The 25,370-nt window shown below is 27.1% G+C and overlaps 1 protein-coding gene across 3 annotated transcripts in view; it reads right to left on the minus strand.

The window, feature by feature from the left end:
- Positions 1-2,122: 2,122 nt before the first annotated feature.
- The window catches only part of LOC113372996 (cAMP-dependent protein kinase type I regulatory subunit), a 65,842-nt gene continuing 42,594 nt past the window's right edge, over positions 2,123-25,370 (minus strand). For 2 of the 3 annotated variants that reach the window (XM_026613335.1, XM_026613337.1), the window contains exons 2-6: positions 12,644-12,954; positions 12,427-12,538; positions 9,992-10,211; positions 6,865-7,156; positions 2,123-2,331 (exon numbers count right to left, since the gene is read on the minus strand). In XM_026613335.1, coding sequence (XP_026469120.1) covers positions 2,247-2,331; positions 6,865-7,156; positions 9,992-10,211; positions 12,427-12,538; positions 12,644-12,954 — 1,020 coding nt within the window. In that variant the 3' untranslated portion in view covers positions 2,123-2,246. The remainder of the gene's footprint in view (positions 2,332-6,864; positions 7,157-9,991; positions 10,212-12,426; positions 12,539-12,643; positions 12,955-25,370) is intronic. The other variant, XM_026613336.1, reaches the window with a different exon arrangement.

Consider the following 25,370-nt stretch of genomic DNA (forward strand, 5'->3'; position numbering starts at 1 on the left):
TTAATTTAAACTAATTTCGATGGATTTCTAAAAAAATCACCTTTAAAATTAGTTAGAAAATGTCAATTTTATTATCATATCCTTATATAAACTCTTGAATTAAATATATATATATATATATATATATATATAATTTATAATTTATATTTTTTATCATATCTTTTTCAATTTTCATATATTTTCTTTCAGGTTCGACCTACCGAATGATGGCACGCATTGAGTATCGAAACGTACAAAATAAACATCTTGCAATATTTATTACAACTAATTTTTCCTGCTAATATTAATTATAAAGCGTGTTCATTAATATTAGCCGAGTGACTATATTTAAAAAAAAAATTTACACACACAAAGTATTTAAATTTTATATCAGCGCGTTATAGGAGGGTTGACCGACTGTATACGATGTGGTACAATTAATTTCAACAATATACAATAATAAATTATAACAAAGAAGACAACATTTAAAATTTCTTCATCCGAATTTTAAGTAAAATACATGCGACGAAACATAGATGAATAATTTTATATATGAAAAGAATTTTCAATATGAATTTTATCAGCCTAATTAATGTATTCGTATTTTTTTTTTGGCAAAAATACTGAATTTTCTAAAATGCTTTTCTAATTTTAAAGAAATTGCTAATTAGAAACATGCTAAATTCATGAAATTATGGAAAATGTGATTTATGGTAAATTAAAAATACCAGTAAAACTTGTATTTTTACTTAAATAATAAATTCTAACATCTAAATGTCTAGGATTTACTAATATGTAAAATAATTTTTGCGAATTAAAAAAAAATAGAAATCGAACAAATTTTTTATAATTTTACGAATTTGTAATTTATGTATTTTTTGTGTAAAAACACTTGTAAGCAAAATAAAAAAAATTTAACAGTCACATAATTTATAAATTTGTTTAAAAAAATAACCATTGGAATTAATTACTTAATTTCTGATAAAAAGCAAAAAAAAAGAAATGAACAGTTTATTTAAATAAAATTGTTAAATAAGTATCTAAAATAATAAAATAGTAATAATTCGGTTAAATATTAGGTTGTCAAATATCTACCTTCCGCTTTTTTGCTCTTGGTTTATAATACAAAAAGGCGGAAGGGAGATATTTGACAACCTTATATAATTTTATACTTAAATATTATATAATTTTCAAGTATAATAAATTTGTTCGATTCTATTACGCAAGATGCTTCAAAAGCTATTTTAATACATTAGAAAAAATATTATAAATATTAAAATATATTTATACACAAAAACGTAAAACTTATTTGACTCTTTACCAAATAAAAATCCGCAAAAAATAATTTACAAATTAGTAAAACTTTGCTGTAATACACAGAATAATTGTGATATTTATATTTATATTTGTTATAAATATATATATATATATATATATATATATATGTATATATAAATCAATTTATATATTTATAACAATTTTTCGTGATGAAAAACTTTGATTTTTCATGGTTTTACAACAAATATTTTAAACAAATAGTATTACTATATTATTCTGTGTATTATAGCTAATTTTTTTGCACTATAGTTTTTTATAGCATCATAAAATGGATACGATATTTTGTATTGCAATATCTACATACTACATCAGTCATATTCAAAATTCAGTACAATTTTTCCTCAAAAAATCAGTAGGTTGCTATTTTTTCATGTTTCACTGGTATAATAATAAAAATAGTAAATAAAATTGTAATATATTATATATATATATATATATATATATATAAATATAATATTGATGTACTATAAAATTATATACATAGAAATTCATTTTATACACACATTATAAATATTTCATTAATTTTATAGTACATCAATTTTTCAATCAAAGATTTAGGTAAAATGTTTAGACTGAAATTACCCATATGAAATTTGGGTAAAAAATAAATATAATAAAGAGAATTTATGTATGTATATATATATATATATATAAATTTATATGTATATATAATATATATAATATATATATATATATATATAAATAAATTTATATATATATATTATATATATATATATATATAAAGGTTACAATGGAAGTCATGAATTACATCACGTAAGAATCCTCGAAGTGTCCATCTCCCATTTCTCCGATTACACTGGTACATTTATGTATTAACATATTAAAATATTAATTATCGCATTTTTACCACAAATTGAAATGATGTAGGTACATTAATTATAAATATAATAAATTTTTTTGAAAATTTATTATACCGATAGCGAAACGAAGCTGTTGTACTGGGTTATATTTCGCTTGAGAATATCGGCGCAGGGACCCAAAACTCTTTCGAATCTGAAACAGCAATAAAACAATTAAAAATTGCAATAATAATATTAAACCTTATGTAAAAGTTGCTTTGTGTTCATCAATTTCTCAATGTGTTCGCCAACTAATTCTCACAATGCGTTTCCAATCCATATCACACTCTTGAATTACAAATTTCCATAATATTTTGGCTAGTATAATCTTATTTATTATTAGTGAATTACTAGTAAATTCATTAAATGACTACTTGCATATATTCGAAAAATTATTAAAAAATACATATTTTCATGCCCATATTTTTATCAACATTTATAAAAAATTTGCTCTTTAAATTTTTACTTCAACATTGTTATTATTTGCAGCAACAATGAATATATAATTGTATTTATTTTAATTAATATATAAATAATTTCGTCACTTTGTTATGAAAATATCAGTTCCATTTGTAAAACCATTCTATAGACTCAAACGCATACTTATTTATTTAAATCAATTAATTAATATTTATTTATTTAAAAAAGATAGATAAAATTAATTCTTTGATGAATTTGATGTTGATAAATTAAAAAAAAAACGTTAATTGATTTTGCAATTATTACCAAATTTTTTTTGGTATATATACATATTTAATTATTTTAAAATACAGATTTGTTTCTAATGAATAAATTTTACTTTATAATATTGTTTTTTTATAAAAATTCTTAATTTTTTTTTAATTCTTAATTTCATGAGCAATTATCATTAAACAATTTAGTTAGTTTTTATATAAAATCTAAATTTCCTTGTAAAAATAATGTGTACAATATGCGTATATATTTATTTATTTAAAAAATTAGATATAGGTAGAAGGCAAAAAATGAATTTCAGTTCTTAATAATAATAAGCTAAAAAAAATTAAATTTCTATAAGTATTTTGGAATTATGAACAAATAATTTAGTCACTTTTTTTAATGAAAATACTACTTTTATCTAAAATGTTTGTTACATTTGTTAAATTTGCCTAATTAAAAAAAAGAAGTTGATAAACTAAATTTAAAGCTTGAGCAAATATCAAATAATTTGGTCACTTTCGTAATTTTTTATATATAAAATTATTTTCATTAATGCAAACATTCTGATTATTTATTTATAAACGTTTATTATTTGCTTATTTAAAAAATTAGACGTTACGCTAAAACAATTGAATTTGATTCATTTTTATAGTGCATAAAATGCACAAAAATATAATTAAAATGAAAAAAAAACATTACACGACAAACAAAAAACTTGATTAATTTGTGAAAAAAAAAAATGATTTGAAAAATCAAATTAAAATCAAAATATAACGTGATAAACATGAACACTAAATATAAATTAAAAATATAAAAAACATGCTGACAAATTGTATAAAGTTTTATTCTTAGTTTTATTTTTAATAAATGTTTGGATGTCTGTGAACTGTGTAGATTTTTTTTATAAATTAATAAATAAATATATATATATATATATATATATATTTTGTAGAGTTTCGAACAAGAATCCAAAAATAATACAAAATAAAAAACAAGAAAAGTTTTTTAGTAATTTTGATTTACAAAATCTAATTATTCGGTGGAAAATTAACTCACAAAATCATTTTTGTTAAAAAAGCTTGTTTAGTGAAAAAGTGCTAACAAATATTCAAACATACAGGTAATTAATTCAACTTTGTCATTAACCTTTTCTTAAAAAATTTCCATAACTTTCAAAAAAATTTTCTATTATGTTTAATATCCTGTTTTGATAATCCACTCATTTATTTTTATCATTTTTATTTTGAACATATTATCATATTTCTGTACATTATTATATTTTTTACAATTTAATTCATTATTTAAGAAAAATCTATTTTCTTTTCCTAAACATATTGTTTGCAAAAATCTCATCAAGATCATGTTTCTTGACAGATGTCCTGAAGATGGAACGTACCTAGTTCCGAAACGTCGACAATAAACAAATAATTAAATAAAGAAATTGTTTTTTTAAAAACTTTTCTTGTTTTTTATTTTGTATTATTTTTGGATTCTTGTTCGAAACTCTACAAAATATACACAAATCCAAGACTCTACCATTCAATATATATATATATATATATATATATCAAACTCAATCATTCAAAACACAAATCATACAAGTTTATTATTATTAACAACAACATTCAACATTTAACATAATACATCAATACATCAACGCTTTTTTCTCAGATTTCAATCTACGATTTTTTGCTAAAATTCTTCTATACCTATAAATAATAACGCATTTAGAAAAAAACATTAAAAATACCTTAAAGTAATTAATAAATATAAAATAAAGATTTAGAAATATCAACATTTGAATTGATGGACACATTCATATCTATAATAAGATATAGATATATTCACACCTAGAATAATGCATTATTTGCAAATTACACACAATAATAATAAAAAAAATATTCGTATTTATTAGGGTGGTCCTTAATATGGACATTTTAGAATTTCCTTGCTCCCAAGGGTTCAAATGGTTCCAAATTGATAAAAAAAGAGTGCGCGTAAGGATCACACGCGATTGAAGTAAAACTTTTAATATTGTATGAGTAGGCAATTAAGATAAAAATAAAAAAGCATCATATTTGAATTTTAAAAATCATCTTTTAATAATCATATAACATCAATAATAATAAGATCTCCTGAGCATCGGCACAGCTGTCCTACTGATATTAAGAGTTTGAATATGATGTGAAGCTTTCTTCCTAATTTTGTTACCTATCTTACCGGGAAATTCAAACCATAAACGTAGAAGTTCATCATTATCGCCACGTTCTATGTACACTAATTTTCCCACACAACCATTAGCTAAGCCATCACTTACATCACTATTAGTTGTTATTATGTAAAATTTATTCAGAACTAAAATTATTTCATACGGCAAAGCCCCGGTATCAATAACCGATTTTTGTGAAACTGCTGACGAATGTATGATTGTTGATCTGTCGCATGGCAACCTACATAAATATCCGTGGCAGTAGATATTATTTTGTCTTCAACGAGATTCAATATAAATTTATTATATTCCATGGCACATTTATTCTCTAAGAAAAGTCTTATTCCATGAGGACATAACATAAAAAACGTGATTCAATTAATGCAAGTTCATATAGGGTTTAGCGCTCGACTTACGCATGACATGACGCGATATGAGTGGATACTCGCGACATCAGCGCTTACGGCGTCGTAGTGTTCAACTACACGTTGGCATTTTCGTTGCATTTGTACGGATTTACACCCGTGTCGCGCCTAAAAATTTTTACACCCATATCGCGCCTAAAGAAGTTTTACTTCAAAAACAATTCTATGAAGGTTTTAGCTCTTAATATTAACTTTTAGATAGTGCGCAATTCAATAAAACTTCGTATGGAAATAGCATGAAAAATAATTTTGAAAATTAGAAAAATTTTTTTAGGTATAACTTAGCGACATATAAAATAAGTGAAAATTCTAGTCATTTTTTATTGAAAATTCGACGCTCTGCAAAATTTTTGAAAAATTTTCCATGCAAAACTTTGATTGAATTGCGCTCTATCTAAAAGATAATATTAAAAGCTAAAACTTTAAGAAAATTGTTTTTTATCAATTTGGAACCATTTGAGCCCTTAGGAGCAAGGGAATTCGAAAATGTCCATATAAGGACCACCCTAATATTTATATATATATATATATATATATATATATATATATATATATCACATTATATATTTGCTCATTTATGAAGTTTATCACATTGAATGCCACATATTTTAACATTTTCTATTTAATATTTTTATAAAAGTCCTTCGTAATTGTCTTAACACAAATAAAATTCTCTTTCAAAACAATTTCAATTTATTTTCAAACCAAATTGAAAATGCTTGATTATTATGTTAAATTAAAAAAAAAAAAATGTAAGAGTTAAAATATGTGTTTTTCTACGACTACGACTCCATTTATGATTGTTTTTATTCAACTTTATTGTTTTTCTAGTATTATTTTTATTATTCAGAAATTTTATTTAGTTTATTTATTAATTTTATTTGTATTATTATTTGCTTTTATTTTATATTAAATCAACATACTACGGATATCATTTTATTGCGAATTCTATTCTTTATTTTGTGCTCTTTTTATTAAATTTATATAATTGTTCATTATTGTTACTAGATGTTAAGCAATTGTAAAAAATATAGTAATTAAAAAAAAAAAAAATAACTTAGTTATTTATAATAAATTTTGAAATGCTGTGTTTCATTCAAAACTTTAATAAATCCTTTAAAAAATACTATTAGTTTAAAAAACATTATAATCCAGAGTATTAAACTATTAAATTCAAATTTCATTACGGATTTTATTTATTTTTGGATTGATATTTTTTAAAAAAATGTTGAAATATTGGTTATCAAACATATTCAAATTTTTATCAGGTGGATTTCAATAAAAGCCGGGGTTTGCTGGTATATATATTTATACATATATATATATATATATATATATATATATATATATAAATATTTCTATTACCATCCCTTACCTTGCTCGGTCCAGCCGCACGCACTTAAGAGGCCCGCAAGCGACTACAGTAGCAGCCCTTGGCCTGTCCAGTAACAAAGCAATTTCCCCGAAATAATCACTGGGTCCCAATCTGCCAACCTCGACTGGTGTATCACTATCGACACGTTTCTGTAACACCTTAGCAGTCCCTTCGACGATTATGAAAAAATCTTCACCAGGATCGCCCTGTTTCACTATAGTCGCGCCCGCCTCGAAGGTAACCGGCTCTAGGGCGTCGGCGATGGTTAGGCGCTCCCATTTGTCGAGAGATTCTGAGGGAAAAGGGTAAAGGATACATGGTAATAACTAGCTGTAAGTGGAATTCTGTCTTAAGGCAATTAGGGCATCGTGCCTTAAGGCAAATTGCTGGAACTTCCCGTACCGCAATTCTAAATTCGAGTCATTAAAAATAATCGATAATAATAATCAATAAAAGTTGATCAATGATTCGGAACTTTTAATAGAATTTCGAACCATAATAAATCATTCTATCTTAAATCATTTATTTTGAAATATTTTGGATATTTTGAACTTTTTTTCAAAGCAATCGTACTGTTTTAACTGCATAAAGACGAAATATCAAAGCGCGTTAGCGCCGCGTCGCCGTCTAACGCGTGAACATTGGTACGGAACCCATAGGAATGTAAACAAAATTTATACTTATTGTTAAAATCTCTATAAAATATCTGATAATTTGATGTGCATATATCTAATGTTCATTTTTGACCGCCAGATGGCTCATTTTTTTACTTTTTCCTCTATATCTCCAAAGTCGTTGGACCTGCCTTTCAAAAAATTTGAACAGTTCTTCATTTAGTCAATACAAGTAAAATGATTTTTGAATTATTAAAATCGGACGCTCCGTACTCTTAGAAACTGAGTTACCGTTTTCGGCACTTTTTGCCCCGTATCTTCGGAACGGCTAGACCTGCCTTCGCCAAAAACTAATCAGCACGTCTCCTTATCAATACGAATCGAATGTTTTTTGAATTATTCAAATCGGTTGATCCGTGTTCCCGAAATCGTCGACGAAAATTTGTATCCGCACATACACACACATACACACACACACACACATACATCCATTTTTTTTAAGATATGCCAAAATGTTCAGAAACCTCTGAAACGTAAAGATATATAAAAATCTTCATTTTCGATTTTTTTGCGATTACTATAACTTGCCCTACGGGAAGTTAATGATACATGATAATAAATATTTTTAACTTCACGTAGGGTAGTTATAGTAATTATTTTTTTTTAATTTGAAATTTTGCTTTATTTGACTTAAATACATACATTGATTTTTACACAAAGATACAAATTGTATACACCTATTCTGGGAATATCATTATACTATCATAATATAATATTGTTTGCATATATATATTTGTTTCAATTAACTTATATAAATATGAAAAGAGCTATTAAAAACATACTGCCATGGGTAGTTATAGTAATTTCTTGACCTTCTGAAGGTTTCTGAACATTTTGGCATACCTCAGAAAAAATGGATGTGTGTGTGTGTATGTATGGATACAATTTTTCGTCCCCCTTTTCGGGTGCACGGATCAACCGATTCGAATGATTCATTTACCATTCCTATTGATAGGGAGATGTGCTCATTAGTTTTTGGCAAAGGCATGTCCAGCCGTTACGGAGATACGGAGCAAAGAGTGCAGAAAATACAAATCGAGTTTTTAGAAGAACGGAGTATCGGATTTGATTGATTTAATAAACATTTAATTTGTAATGATTGCGAAAAGAGGTGTTTAGTTTTTGGCAAAGGCATGTCCAGCCGTTACGGAGATACAGAGCTAAATGTGCAAAAAATGGCAATTTTAGAGTGAACTAAGTGTCCGATTTGAATGATCTAAAAAACTTTCTGCTTGTATTGACAAAAGAATTGCTTTTGAGGATAAAAAATTATTACATCTTTTTTTATTTTCCATACAATATTTTTATAATTTTGGAGTAAAAATTTAAAAAATTACCCAGACTAAACACGATTTTTATTACAAGGCCAACTTTGTAATAAAAATCTACTTTTATTGGTAAAACTATTTTACGCGTATATTATTTTCTAGTTAAATAAAATTATAAATATAAAAATGTATTATACTACTCAGAATTGTTCAAGTAAAATATATGATAGTTAAAATATTTGTTATTTGTTCAATTTTTAATTTGTTTACATTACTTTATTTTACTAAAATTTAATTTAAAATTAAATAAAAATTAATTAAACAAAATTAGTAAAATAATGTCTGACTGCATACGAATTGAGTTTAACCATTTAAATTTGATTAATTTAATTAATTTTATATTTAAAATGATTGGGCAATTATCACTTTTATCATAGAAACTAATTAGAAAAATTAAAATTAAAATCATATCATAATCAAAAAATGAATTAATTTATTACTAATCAATTTAAAAAATGTTTAAGTTTTATTAATTAATTTTAGAAATTTTCGAATTAATCGTTTTTGTGAAAAAATCTTCTTAAATTGGCAAAAAAACTCGATCAAATGAAATAAAAAAATTGGCAAAGTTGGCAAAAATATTAATTGTATTGACAAAACAATGACTTTTGAGGATAAAAAACTGTTACATCTTTTTTTATTTCCCATAAAATATTTTTGTAATTTTGGAGTAAAAATTCAAAAAATTACCCAGGCTAAGCACAGTCTAAGCGCCACTCTGGTACAAATGTTTATCCAAGTGCGTTTAGACTGCGCACTTTTACAATTTTGTGAAAACTATTGAAAAATGTGAAAATTCTGCCAAGCTAAGCACAGTGTAAGTGAAAATGTCGCACAGAATTGTTTGCAATTAATTAGACAACTTTCAATTCTTTTGAAATTGAATTCGAAATGAAATGACGATTGTTAATGTTCTGGAGATGAATTGATTTATGATTTGTTCAGATATAACAAGGTAGCAAAAATAATGAAAGTTACAGTATTTGTAATAATATATTTGAAAACGTTTAAAACTTCTCGAATTACGGTACGGGAAGTTCCAGCAATTTGCCTTAAGGCACGATGCCATACACCACTAGTTTCATGTATGAAGGTACAGGTTTTTTATCTCATGATTTATCTTACCGAGTATGCTGACCCTGGACAAGAAGGCTTCGTACATCTTGCGTTTTCTGATCGTAGAACCCATGAGAATTCTTCTGTAGGAATCCCGATCGATTCCCCATAATTTGACTTTGGTTTTGGCCCGGGCAGTGGCGGCACGTCTGGTTCCAAAAATAAGAGCCAATTCGCCGAAACTGCCCCCGCCGCCTATTGTAGTCACTAACTGGTTGTTTACATAAATCTAAAAAAAAAGAATTAGATAACTTGTAACAAAAACAATTCAAAAATACCAAATAATCATGCTTGTTATTTTACTACGGTGTTGATAATATTTGCAAGTATTATGACTCCATATGTGTAACAATGGAATTAGTAAAACAATGCAAGAGTCAAATTCAAATCTTCATTCAAAATTAGAGCCATTCAACAATTGGTACAATTAACAAATAAAATATCATTGTTAGAAGACCCCGCCTTCGTCGAAAAACAATTAGTGTTCTTTGTCTTGGAGGAATTTCAAGTCGAAAAATATTTACGTACGCACTTTGAATGAAAAATGTTTATTATTAAATTATAGCTGTAACAATCATTCATTAACTTGCCGAAGTTTGTTTTCATAAAAAAATCCGATTTGCTAATTTTATGTTTTTCCGACGTTCCAAGTCATTCTGAATCGAATGAGACCAAATTTGAAAAAAGTAGGTATGAATGTGGGTGTGTATGTGAACAGATTTTTTGCCGTAAATCGACGTTTTCTCAAAAAACGGCTGTACCGATTTCAAAAATTTAAAAGCTATTCGATGTATCTCGATGAGGACTAGCGTTTATCAATTTTGTGCGACGATCAGGCAAGCCGTTTCTTTGTAAATAGCAGAAAAGTGTTGTTGTAGCTCTCAATACTGAATCGATTTTGAAAATTTAAAAACCGTTAGAACGATATTGGTTAAAAAAATTTTTCGACGATGCTTATGAATTTGTTTTTGACAGTATTATATACCATACCTTGCAGATCATACTTTTAATTTTAAAAATTCGTCAAAGTTTGGGAAAATTAGTATCGTTTTTTTGGCGTTTGTTAAAATTAGAACTTTCATTTTATATTTATATTTATATTTTGTATTTGTATTTGTATTTGTATTCGCATTTATATTTGTATTTGCATTTGTATTCGCATTTATATTTGCATTTATATTTATATTTATATTTGTATTTATATTTGTATTGAATCGATTTTAAAAAATCAAAAACTTTTCGAAAGATTTTGTTTGGGAATGATACTAATTAGTATTAGATAAAAATCTATAGAGCCGTTTTCTTGAAAGAATCTGTTCAAAAATTTATGTGCCGATTTTTATGAACTTTTTTTGGCAATAGATATCATGATCTTATAAAACATACTAAAATTTTAAGGTCCTACGACAAATAGTTTAAAGTTAAAATTCATTCAAGTTTGAGAAAATATAGTCAAAATTTATGTCAAAAGTTGCTTTTGTGATGTGATGAGTCGAACATTATTATTTCATTCAAATTTAAAATAATAAGCTACAATTTTAGGGCATACAAACACATGTCTGTGCAATATAGTTAAGGGGCACACTTAGTGTGAAATTTTCAAAAAATCGAATTTTGAATTTGTCAAATTAACATACTAAAAGTTTAAATCGATACCTTAGATAGTTTTTGAGTTACAGCCATTTGAAAGAGTATATGTAGTATATAGAATAATTTTATCTTTAAACGTGTTTTTCTCGAAAAAGCATTTTCCGAATTTGCTGCAGTGATTACTCAAAAATAAATCATCCGATCGCTATCGAATCTTTTTTATATGTCCTATATATATATTTCTCCATACAATGACCTATCGATTTTTTGATCTGATCAAAAATCGAATTTTGGCAGGTCAAAAACGACCAAAATTTTGGGTAAAATTCGACTATCTTTTTAAAAACGCCGCCATATTGTCAATTTTTGTATTTTTTTTTATCGTAAGTCATTGTACAGACAATATTATCTAGTTTAACGAGATTTTTTTTATTATGTTTTATAAACGGAAAAGGCTGCAAAAAGTGGAGGACTTTGTTTGGCGCCGGCGGAGATTGCATGTCGTTTCAAAAATATTTAATATTTTATTTCAAAAATTTTACTGTGTATTCTCGAAACATGTATAAACATATCCCCAAAATTTCAAATAGATGGATTCACTAGTTTTTTTGTTTTTTTAAATTTCCATAAATGACTCTTTTCTAGATTGGCGCATCTAGTGTGACTTAATATGATTACAGTCAATTTAAATGTGTTCGAGAAAATTATATTCGAAATCGCGATGTGTAGATTTAATTATAAGCTATAACTTTATTTTTGAAATGAAGAATTGAAAATTTTATCTAAATATATAAATTTTAATTTCGATTAACTAAGTCAATTCTTACACATTTCGAAATTAAATTGAAAGTTACCTCGACTTCTCCTTCGTCAACAACGTAAAAGTTATCACCTTCGTCTCCTTGTTGAATTATAGACTCGCCTGGTTGGCATACTACTGGAAACATGGCGTCAAAAATATCAGATCTGAAAAGTATAAAATATTAGATATCAAAAAAAAATAAAATTATAAGTAGATACTAGTAATTGGTACAAACTATTCACAACTATTTCAAATACGACCCTTACTACCTTTCATTGTCGTCCAAATGCGAAAACAGCACATGCCGATCTATCGCCTTCGCCAGGGCCGCCATCGTTTTATAATCCTTCGGAACGACCTTCTTGACATAGTTCGTGGCGTCTTCCTCGGTGACGGGCTCAGCCGAAATCGCTCCTCGGCGCCTCGACCCGGGCGCCCTTAGCTGCGTGGGTCCCGAACCTATGAGCTGAACCACGACCGGGGTCGTCGGTTGAGATTCCTCTTCCGGGGTTAAAATTAAGTCTTGTTGTTGGTTGGATTGATGGTTGAGCGTGTTACCGCCACCGGGACGGGCTTGCTCCTAAGGGATAGAGGATAGATGAAATTTATTTTTGCATTTGAAAAATTATGCGATTTATATTATAAGAAAAATTGTTATGATGTGGAGATATTTTCTACATTTTTTGTCTGTTATTTTATATTTTACTCTCTCTCTGCAGCCGACATTCTAATTACTAAACATGTAGAAGGTACATGACATATTTATATGTCATATTTTTGAGCGCTTGTGTGATCCTTGCGTGGAATAAATTATCATATAAATAGATATTTCGAACGAAATGAAATGTAACGGAGTGAACATATTAATGTGAGAGGAATTGGGGACCAGAATATATAATTTATCTTATATATAAAATTGGAGCTCGATAAAATGATCCGTTAAAAGTCGAAAACGGATAAACTGATTTGGCCAGCCTTAGTCTTGAAAAATTCGTGCTAAACAGTAGGTTGTCGGAAAGGTGACATATTATTTCAAAATCGCGTAGAAACTTTACATTTTTAATTTGAAAATTTTTGTAGAAGCGTAATTTGAATAAAACAATGGACGGTGGCTAATACGTCAAATGTCAAACGTTTTTGACAGATTCTGTTCAAAAACGTTTAAAAGGATGTTTTACGTGAATATTATTTAATTATGATTAAATTGCAGTAAGTAGTTTTGTTCGTAGTTTTATTTATACACAAAAACATTATTAAACGTATCGCAAGTGTTACTAAAAACTTAAAAAATATCAACTTTTTTGAAATGTTAATATGAAAATGCACCTTTTGGCATATTTTTCTCAAACACGGTGCCCTGAAAGATCTCATTTGTATAATTATATACTCATTGGTATTTATAAAACAATTTCTAGGTTATATTATTTTTTATTTATGATATTTAAATTCAGAACCTAAATTTGGTATCGATCAAAGGGACATTTTGTTGAATAACATTTTCCCAGTTATAATTTCCCAGAATTTATCGAAGAATAGATAGTAATATATGAAGGTTCGGGGTTAAAAAGGTCCACCACCAATGTGTCAAAAACCAGTAAAGTTAAGCATTGTTTAACAGCAATATTTGAAAGTAGGGGGAAAAAGATGTATAACCAGCTATAACCTTGATTTTCATGACTTTGCTATCGGGAGATAAACGGTAATGTTTTAAAATCCATAATAAAAATATTTTCTTCCGTTGGTAGATTTTTAGCATTAGTTAAAAATATAATTATTTTGTAAAATACCTTTAAAATTAAAATAAGACATTAAACCTGTTAGCCACCTGGCCGTTCCCCACATATAGTGTAAAAACATCTATTTAACGTATTTTTGAAAGACATCAAAAAAGCACATTTTTACAATGATGAAGTTGTTGGCAGTTTTACTGAACGTAGTCAGATAATTGTTTGTTTAAAATTTGTTATTTGTTGTGATATATTTGGTTTGATTTTTATAATAAAATTTATATTTGCTCAAAGTCAAATTTGACCTTTGTGCCTCGCTCTGCTCTACATATATATTTTTTATTAAATTTACTTTAATTCATCAAATGTTACTTGAAACTTTTTAAAAAACAGGTCAAAGTAGAAATACTTAATTCATTTTCTATCTCTCCTCGCAGAAATTTGAAAATTTTGTATAAGCTCAGTAGTATTATTTACAATTATACACAAAATCCAGAATCCAAAAAAAATCTGAAAAACTTGAAACGTAATCAATAAGTCGAAAGACCAAAAAAGACTTGAATTCGATTATACCAAGTTTTCTATAGAAAGTGTATACAGCTTCCAGACAAAATATAGACAAACTAATGGGGTTTATTGTTTTTATAATACTTCATTGTATATAGCATTCAAACAACACATCCTTATACACTTAGAGTATAAATATTTTTGATTCTCTAGAAATTGTTTAGATTATACCTTACTTAGCAATACAACGTTTGCCGGGATCAGTTAGTGTAATATATAAATCCAAAATTTCTCTTAACAAAAATGCAGAATAATATTCTGTAATCCAAATTTTGCCTAGAGGGTATTTTACTCAAAAGTGCATATATAATAGTAGGTATCCTATCTATGTTAAGCAAATGCTTCTTTTTGTATTTACATTCAAAATATTTACATGAATAATTAACAAAGAGGCGTTAACGAACTACGGAGACCACTTAGGAAGAAACATGAGCCCACGTCAAATTGTGAAAACAGAATTAATATTTGAAGCAAATATTTTTGTTAACTAGTTGTAAGCATAAAAAATTAATAAAAGATGAAGTACAATTGTGTATAAATTACCCACTCGTTATTTTCTATTTAAGTAAAATGTCACCGCAAAACTTAAAATAAATTGTAAAGTATTATTTTTGCACTCACTTGTTAAAGATATGAATGGAAGTTTTAAGTTTTCATTTAAATATTATTCATTGCTTTAATACCGCCTACATATATACATTTATTGTAGATATTTGTGCATTTATTATACTTAGAAATTGTGAGAATGTTCAATGACAATCTTTTGATATCTAAGTATCGCCTACAAAGTTTATAAATAATATCGATTCAACTGAGAAATTCTTGGAAAGAGTTTTGTAATAAATTGCGAGTGATAGTTTTTAATTTTATTTTAACTAGACACTAGAAAGAGTGTTTCTTGTCATAGTGTTTATATTATACATTTTTATTTTATTTTTTATAATAAATATGTTTTTATATATCTATTATTAATTTTATCGATTTACCTCCTCCGTGAAAGCAACTTGCTTAGAATTTTCTTTATTCTTGTTACGATGAAAATGTAGATGCACCTGTTATTATATGTTTATTAAAATCCGAAACACGTTTTTTTTAGAATAAAAATGCAATTTTACCTTTTTCATCCCTTTATGTACATGCTTTACACTTCCATCGCGGTTCTAAAATATAGAACAATTATATTTCCATACGATAATTAATTTATTAGAGTTATGAATTATTATTAATGTGTTACGTATTGAAATTTAATTTGATTAAAATAAATTTCTTGAAATGATTTCATTTAGTCTAAAAGGCTAATTAGTTTAGGAATACCTTTACGTTTATCCTTTCAAATTCAGAACGTGATTTTGCATCTGCCTAAAATATGAAAAAAAAATCTTACGTCGAACAATAAATAATTGTTCAAAAATATTTTACAAAAAAAGATAATAATAATAATAAAATTCATGTTCTTTCTTTATAAAATGAATGAAAATTTGTCTGTAATGAAATTTATAGAATTATTTTTATATTTAGCCTCATTATTTTTATAAAACCAGAAACTCTGATAAATTATTTTATTTTATGATAATTTAATAGCTGTTTATAAATTTATAATCAATATTAAATTTTATACTATATGTAAAATGATAAATTAATATTAAAAAATAGTGGTTTTACGTTAGTTCATAAATTTTAAAGTTTTTTTTTTAATTAAATGTTATAGCTATTTAAGATTCCATTTAAAATTAAAAAATAATTATGAAAGTACAAAATTTACTTAAATTACCTTTATAATCGATTTTCCTCTTACAATACCGGTAGTGCTTTTTGGAATTGTCTAAAATATTTACATTTTTATTATTAATAAAAAAAAATTAGTGCGAAAAAATATTTTGATTATTTAACGAACATATAAATATTTTTTATACATTAATAAAAAACTTTTTAGGGGTAAAGCAGTATGCAGAAAATATTTTATAATTTAAATCATTATTACTCCAATTTATTAATTTACATAATAGATGTACATTTAATGTATATTTCAATAATTTCCATAAATTTATGTTTGTGTTTGATGCAAAATTTAATTTCAAAACCACAACATTGTTATTTTAAGCATCAAATTAATGCAATATTATTTTATTCGACGAAATATCAATAATGTGTTATAGAAATATTAATAATAAAGCAATAATTTAGTTGATAGTTGGATTCTTAGAAATAATGAAAATTAATCCAATATAATCCAACAAAACATTAATAATATATAAATATATAATATTTAGAATTGGTATTTTAAAAATAATAAAAACTAGAATTAAATACTTTTAAAAATAATGAAAGTTCATCCAATGATTTAAAAAATTAGATTTCTCGATTAATGAAAAATTTAATTAATTAATTTACCTTACGTCTTCCTCCGTCATACAAAACGTTAATTTCACTTTTGTTAGGTTCCTAAAATGATTTCGATTTGAAAAAACATATTAAAAATTACATTTAAAAAAAAATCAAACGGACCTTTCTGACGTCTTTCATCGTAAAATGTATTTTTCGAAAACACATCCGAAAGCAATCGAAACAGAACATAGTTTCTGCATTTTGTAGTTCTTAATTTAAAAAATTATTATACTTATAATTTAGAATTTTCATATTAAATAAATTAGAATTTTCATATTAAACTTTGACATTTGACGAATTAATTTTTTTTTTTTTTTTTTTTTGAACTCAGTTTTATTTAGCAATCAGAAATACATAAAGATTCCTATGAGCTAAAATGACAAAATTTATGAGTGATGTCTAAGAAGAACTCCAATGAGAACTTCTCAGTTTTACAATTAGTATGATATATTAGACCTAATCTAAGACTAAGTCTAGGGGCCATTGTCGTTTCAACCTCCTAATGCCAAAAGGTTGAGTAACGTCAACTATAGAAGGATTCAAATGTGAGTCCAGTTTGCGCTTATATTTTTCTTTAACTTCTTTAAACGTTAATTTGACGAATTAATTTGACACGAATAAAATATTTTGACAATTAAAAATAAGTATTGAATTTGATATTAAAAATATATGGCAAATTTGAAAAAAATGAGCCCTGCTTGATTTTAGAGGCCCAAATTTTTAAACTAAAATATTAACTAAATATTAACGAGTCATTTAACCTTATCAGCTAGTTTATTAAAACAAATAATTATGTATATAAAGTTGTTTATTTTTTTTAAATGTACAAAATTAGTACATAATAGCGAAATTATATTTCAAAGACCCAAATTTTTAAACTAAATATTAACGAGTCATTTATCCTTATCAGCTAGTTTATTTATTAAATAAAATATTAATATATATAAAATTGTTTATTATTTTTTTAAAAATGTACAAAATTAGCACCTACTAGTTTTAATTCATGTAAAACACTTAGTTTCAATTACAGATTATTACAGAATTATATATTATTTTTAGATAACAGAATATATAAGATTAGAATTTTTTTTAGTAAATAAAAAGCCTAATAAAATTATTTTAAATGAACTGCTATTTATAGGAATGTCATAAAAATTTATTTATATAATATCTAAATATAGTATTGAAAAATTAATTGTGCATTTAAATCAACATTTATATAAAACAAATAACTGCAATTTTTTACATTTCGCCCATGGCGATGCATTTTAAAAATTAAATTTTCTATATGCATGAAGCAATGTTAATATTTTATATGTACAAAATAACCTGAAGTAATATTTTTTATTTCAAAACATCAGTGCGTATTTATTGTATCATTTTTCAGTCTAATTAAATGATTTTACTTTTATGTGAAAATAGTAAAAAAAACTAATAAATAGTAAATTTAAAAATGGATATTTATAGTTTTGCCAGAATTGTAATTTGCAGATTTTTTTGTCATTGTTTTATCATTATACTTTTTATACATATTTTTTATAATTTTCGAGTTATAAAAATAAGTAGTTTCTGCAAATATTCTAAAATAGTTTTTTTCTTAGAAATTATAACTTATGTGTATTCAAGCAGCCAAATTTCTAGAATTCATTAAACTCTTCATTTTAAATAAACATTCTATTTTAGATTAATTTTGATTTCAGTGGAAAAGCACTTATAAAATCCATTTCAACTGTACTTGTAATAACTATTTTTAATACCATAATTAACATACGAATAAGAAAGAATATTCAAAGAAAACCACCCAAAAGCTTATATTCTTACATAACATATTGTTTAAACAAAGAAAAAAATATTTCTCTCTTCTGGAATATTTTTGAAAAAAAAAATTACAATATCAGAACTGTATTTGTAGTCCAGTAATTTGGTGCAAAAAAAGGCTGTTGCCGGTACAGTACTCCGGGAATTCTGAAAATTGGTAATCTTATAGATTTCGAGGTGCTCTTTACGAAAATCAACTTTGCCACCTCAAATTTGAACGGCAAGTTGCCGCCATATTGCAAAAATGGCGTCAAAAAACAGCTTTTTTAAAATATCTCCTTTCTGGCTCAATCTACGATAAAGGTAGCTATGTACGGATTAAACTAGAGAAAATTTCCTACAATTCCTTAGAAAACCGTTATTTTGTAAAATTGATAGTTTGAGAGTACGGCCGCCTCAAAGTCTATGCTGCTCTCGCCGTAGTATCAAATCTGTCCATATATGACAGCACTTCGAACTTGACCACATTCTCTCTAATAATTAATATTTTCAATGTTAAATTAAGCGAATAAGATCTTAAGCGATCTAATTCAAATATTTTTCGTTTTTTTTTGCTAATTTTTTAACACTTCAATGGCAAAGTAGCTGTAAATATACTTATAGCTTGAGTAGCACCTTATAGCTTCAAGTAGCTTAAAGCGTTAAAAAATCAGCAAAAAAACAGAAAAATATTTGAATTATTTTATTTCTAGATCTTATTCGCTCAATTTAATATTGAAAATATTCATTATTAGAGAGAATGTGGTCAAGTACGAAGTGCTGTCATATATGGACAGATTTGATACTACGGCGAGAGCAGCAAAGTTTTTGAGGCGGCCGTACTCTCAAACTATCAATTTTACAAAAAAACGGTTTTTTAAGAAATTGTAGGAAATTTTCTCTAGTTTAATTCGTACATAGATACTTTTATCGTAGATTGAGCCAGAAAGTAGATATTTTAAAAAAGCTGTTTTTTTGACGCCATTTTTTCAATATGGCGGCAACTTGCCGTTCAAATTTGAGGTGGCAAAGTTGATTTCCGTAAAGAGCACCTCGAAATCTATAAGATTACCAATTTACAGAATTCCCGGAGTACTGTACCGGCAAGACGACCAAATGACTGGACTATTGAGGACTTTCTGCGAAAAATCTTTATTGACTTGCTATGAAAAATGGTAAAAAACTCATTTTAAACTCCTTTCTTTTTTTTCACAAATAATTATAATAAATAATTATGCATTATTAGTGGAAAAAAAGTTTAATAATATAAGTTAAAATAAAATACGCATACATAAAATAAGTTTATTTTAGTAATTTATTATCTAGTATAACGTAAGAATGAAATGGGTTTGTACTCAATACATGTATCTCCAACAAACTATACTTTATAGAATATACAGAAATACATGTAATAAATATGAAAAAATAATGAAAAAATATAGTCGAAGAAAAAATCAAACTATAAGTATATTCTTGCTCCTATCTTTGAAGTTTTTCAAGAGTCCTTTACTAAAGGGTTCAAGAAGGGTATCCGGAACACGAGTTAGAAAGGTATAAAATTTGTTTTGTATCCAAAACTGTCCCTCAACTCGATATTGACAAAAACCGCCACGGACAGCAAATATTGTACTGTTAAATCAAACGTACTACAAAATCCATTGATCCATTGGACGTTGGATGAAAATAAAAAATTCTCTTTGTTTAAAACCCGTATTACATACAATGCAAAATGGGCAGAACAGAATCCAATGTAATTATTCCTTTTGTCCACAAACTAAATAGGCAGTGGGAAAATCGATGGAAAACCGGCATGCTGTTGCCTTATTGCGGCTTCATTCATATTTTAAAATATACAGAGAAAAATAGTAATGGAAACAATATACCAAAATTTACTAATATTTTTATGACGACAATGTTCAGCGTCTCATAAAATAAATTCTTTCTTTCCTTCAAATGATTTTTACAAATCTATTCTGAAATGTATATGATTCGTACATTGTGTGTAGGAAGAAAATAAGTCATTCGTGTTTCATATTATCATGGAGAAAAGCCGGAGCCGAGCTCAGTTTTAACGAGAGCTTTTCCCAAAGGAAAAATATATGCGAAAATGTCGAAACACGAATAATAATAATCTCGGCGCTTATATGAAGATTTTATAAACGAACGAACATTTCATTTTCTATTGTGCTACGAGATGGATTAAGATCCAGGTGAACGTTGATTAAACGGATTTACAATGGGAATAATGGAATACTGACACAATACTATATATATATATATATATATATATATATATATATATACGTATATATTTCTGAAGTATTTGTGAAACATTTTACCTAAAGACGTATCCTGCACAAGAGAACCTTAGGCGAAGATCGCACAAAAAATAAGACATTACTATCAAACAAACAGTGTCACCATTTTTGTAAAATTCAAATAAAATTACGAATTTCAAACATGAATCTTTATAGATCATAGACATGGATTTTAAGTCTATTATTATGATCTATGAAAATATTCTAGAAGGTTTCAAAAAGTGTTTCCGGAAAAATTGACTGGGAAAAGATAAACTGATCGACAAGATGATAAATGAAGAAGTACTGAACTTTGCGGGATAAGATTTAAGGTAACTGCAATATATTATTGACTTTGAGAAAATTCAAGTTGGAAGAAGTTTACTGGTGGTGAAAATTATATTACAGATTTTCCAGGAATTCATTCACTTAATAATGAGCTTCTATTTACTCTGCATAATAGTTTCTTTCAAGTCTGAATTGTTACATTTCGAAGAGGAATTAAAAAAAACTGAATATAATAAGTTAAAATTTAAATTTTTAAATTTAAATGATTCTATGATTTTTTATGTGTAGACTGTAGACTATACATATTAAATATGTGCAGACTTATATGTGAATACTAAAAAAGGCGATTTTCACTTGAGATTATATTTGTGACCGTGATAGATTGACAAGTGGAAATTTGATAGTACACTGCTTGATATCAAGGTGGCCAAGGTTGAATTCGAATCTGAGCCTAGTTAGAGCTAGCCCACGATATTAACCATTACACTATAACGAGCTCAGAATTAAAATAAGAAAAATATTGCCTCGTTTTGAACTTGTGACAATACAATAATCCAAACTTCAATGAATTTTTATAATTATACCATTCGCAGATCTACAATATTTTTAAATGTTCGTTTAAAATATAAACTATAAAAAACATCAATAAAAACGAACCAGCTGATCTTTGCAAAAAACTATGAGACATTATTTATTTCGAATGGTTTTTAAATTAAAAAACTCGTTTAGGTTTTTGGGCCTAAACGTAGTCAAAAATATTTCATTGGTCGGATGTACTTATCGAGTTTCATTAATTAGTTTTAAATTTTGGAAATTGGTTAAACCAATTTTGAGAAAACGTCAACGAAAGAAAAAAAATGGCACGCATACGCACATACATAATTTTGCCAAATTTGGTCTCAAACGATACATAATGACTTGTAATGTCAAAAAAACCTAACATTGGAGTATGTCCATTAATCATGTGAGATTTTCAGGGGGGTTGACAAAAAATCATAAAATATCACGTGAGGGAGGGAGGGGGTAATCAAGATATCACTTGTATTTAGTTTTAAAAAATTTAAAAAAAATCCAAACAAAAAAAATTCCAAAATTTTACAATTTTTTCTCATAACTAAAAATACACGGAGGGGGGGGCGCAATTTTGCAAATTGCAATATATTGTATTATATATATTATGCAAATAGATCATATTATATAATTAATGGACGCCCGCTTAGTAAAATGAATTTCCTCGCAAAATCATAAAATTCTCCCTCTGGATGTTAACTAGGAAAAAGTATTATACCGCAAAAAACTATTTGTTTAGTATTCTATATAGATCTCTAAGTTTACCAGTAAATTAGTAGTTAGAGCTATGGTATTATAATAAGAAGTTCCAGATTCGATACACGCCGCGGACAGCCCGATAAAAAGCAGCAGTGACATCGGCTTTCTAGAATAATTTCTATAATAATTTACATTTTGCTAAAAATATTATAAGATGAATTTTTCAACAAGTTTCATTCAAAATTTCGTTATGTAAATAGCTCACAAATTGAACCTTTGTGTCTCGCTTTACGCTATATTAAACAAGATTGAGACATTGCTGCTATATCCCAATTAGAAAGGACATCTTGTGGTTTTTTTAAGGCGTTCAGTGTTAAAAAATAATACACCTCAAATAGTAAATGCAATCGATGGATTGCCAACTAATGACGCCGTTCTTAGTGTTGAGTAAAAATTTATCACAAATATTTCTGAATCTAAATAATATCATTTGCCAGTTAGACACGCATCAACTATTAATCAATCGCATTGATACGTCGCGGTCAGTTTGATGCAAATGCAATAATATTTCCATCCGAAAATTACCTTTGCCCGTTATTATGTTTGCGGGTGATATTATATTAAGTCCCTAAGCGTAAAATTGCGCATGAGCCAGGTTTGAGAGAGAGAAACAGAGGCCGGCCGGAGCAAAGTAAACTCCGTCAGTCACATATGCGCAAAATAAACAGGCATATGCTTCTATGAACAGAGAATCCATTGTACCGGTAATATAATGAGGGAAAAAAACTAGTAACTACACGACATTGTGAGCTATTCATTTAAATACGAAATGAAAATTATTAATAGATATATTAATCAATCCGTCAAATATCGATAGTTGAATTTCATATGAGAGTGGGGTGGAGGCGGGGGGTGGAGGCGGTAATAGTTTTGCCGAGGAAGTACAATGATGCTGATATTTTGAATTTAATGCAAAATTGCTTAAAAGTCCATAATACTATGAATGAAAAAACTAGTGGTATGGCATGGTGCCTTAGGGCAAATTGCTAGAACTTCCCGTACCGTAATGAAATATTCGAGAAATTTTAAAAACGTTTTCAAATATTATACAAATACTGTAACTTTCATTATTCTTGTTATCTTGTTATATCTGAGTAAATCATAAATCAATTTATCGCCAGAAACATTAACAATCGTCATTTCATTTCGAATTCAATTTAAAAAAAAAATAGTTGCCTAATTTACACAAAATTAAAATATGCTCCGTATAGTCACAGTCTAAGCGCATTGCAAATAATTCTGTGCGACATTTTCACTTATACTGTGCTTAGCTTGGCGGCATTTTCACATTTTCAATAGTTTTTTCACAAAATTGAAAAAGTGATCCAATACATAAACAGTCTAAACGCAATTGGTGCTTAGCCCGAGTAATTATTTGAATTTTTAATCCAAAATTACAAAAATATTTTTTTGAGAAAAAAAACTAGAAACAAAATTTTTTTTTCCAAAAAGCAATTATTTTGTTGAAACAAGCAGAAAGTTCTTTGAATCAATAAATCGGACACTTAGTTCTCTCAAAAGCTGCCATTTTTTAACATTTAGCTCTGTATCTCTGAAAACCGCTGGGTCTACCTTTGCCAAAAACTAATAACCACTTTTCCCCGTTATTACGAACTGAATGTTTTTTGGATCATACAAATCGTTCTTTCAAAAACTCGATTTCTATTTTCTGCACGCTTTGCTCCATAACTCCGTAACGGCTGGACCTGCCTTTGCCAAAAACTGAACAGCACATCTCCCTATTGATAGGAATCGAATGTTTTTAAACCCAGTCAAATCGGTTGATCCGTGCGTCCGAAAACGTGGACGAAAAAATGTGACATACAAAACACACACACACACAAATCCATTTTTTCTGAGGTATGCCAAAATGTTCAGAAACCTTCCAAACGTCGAGAGAATGCAAAAATTTTCAATTCTCGATTTCGGCCCTATTACTATAATTACCCTACGGGAAGTTAAAAATTGGCACCCTCAAAAAGATGTTAGAAAAACAAAAAAAAATATTGACACGCATATGTCCCAAAAGCTCGTCCAATGCATTTTTTTCATTTTGCATAGTTTCATTAAAATCATCAAATAAAATAAACTTCAATGTATTTTATTATCCATCCCTTATTTTCCAAATGTCAAAAATAATCTCCACTCTACTTTATCCTTTTCCGTGACGTGACTGACTGCAATAAAACAAATCTTGTAGATAGAGTAACACGAAATGAAGCTTTCGTTTTTCATTAAAAACTACTTAGAATTCCATTTCATCTTAGAAAGCTTCCATAGAGACTTTCGTGCCAGTCAGACGAAGAGCAGCAGATTTAATAATAAGCCTCAGGACGAGGAAAAAATGATTAAATAAATATAGGAAGAATCTTAAGTCGTTCGTAATTAGTGGTTTACATTACTTATTAGCCAGATTTATAAAATAATTAAAGTTGGGATAAAAGATCATTTATTATATTGATTGGAGTGAACCATGATGACCATATTTTAGATGTGAGATTGGTCAAAGAAAGATAATGCGAGATGTAAAAAATTTAAGAAATTTTATGTAAGTTTGTGGCTTTAGAAAAAAAATAATGTCCAGAATCAAATTAAAAGTTATTTGA

The sequence above is a fragment of the Ctenocephalides felis genome, unplaced genomic scaffold (genome assembly GCF_003426905.1).
Source record: "Ctenocephalides felis isolate EL2017-DRISC unplaced genomic scaffold, ASM342690v1 CF-g0.4_SCAFFOLD_01604, whole genome shotgun sequence".
Classification (NCBI taxonomy): Eukaryota; Metazoa; Arthropoda; class Insecta; order Siphonaptera; family Pulicidae; genus Ctenocephalides; species Ctenocephalides felis.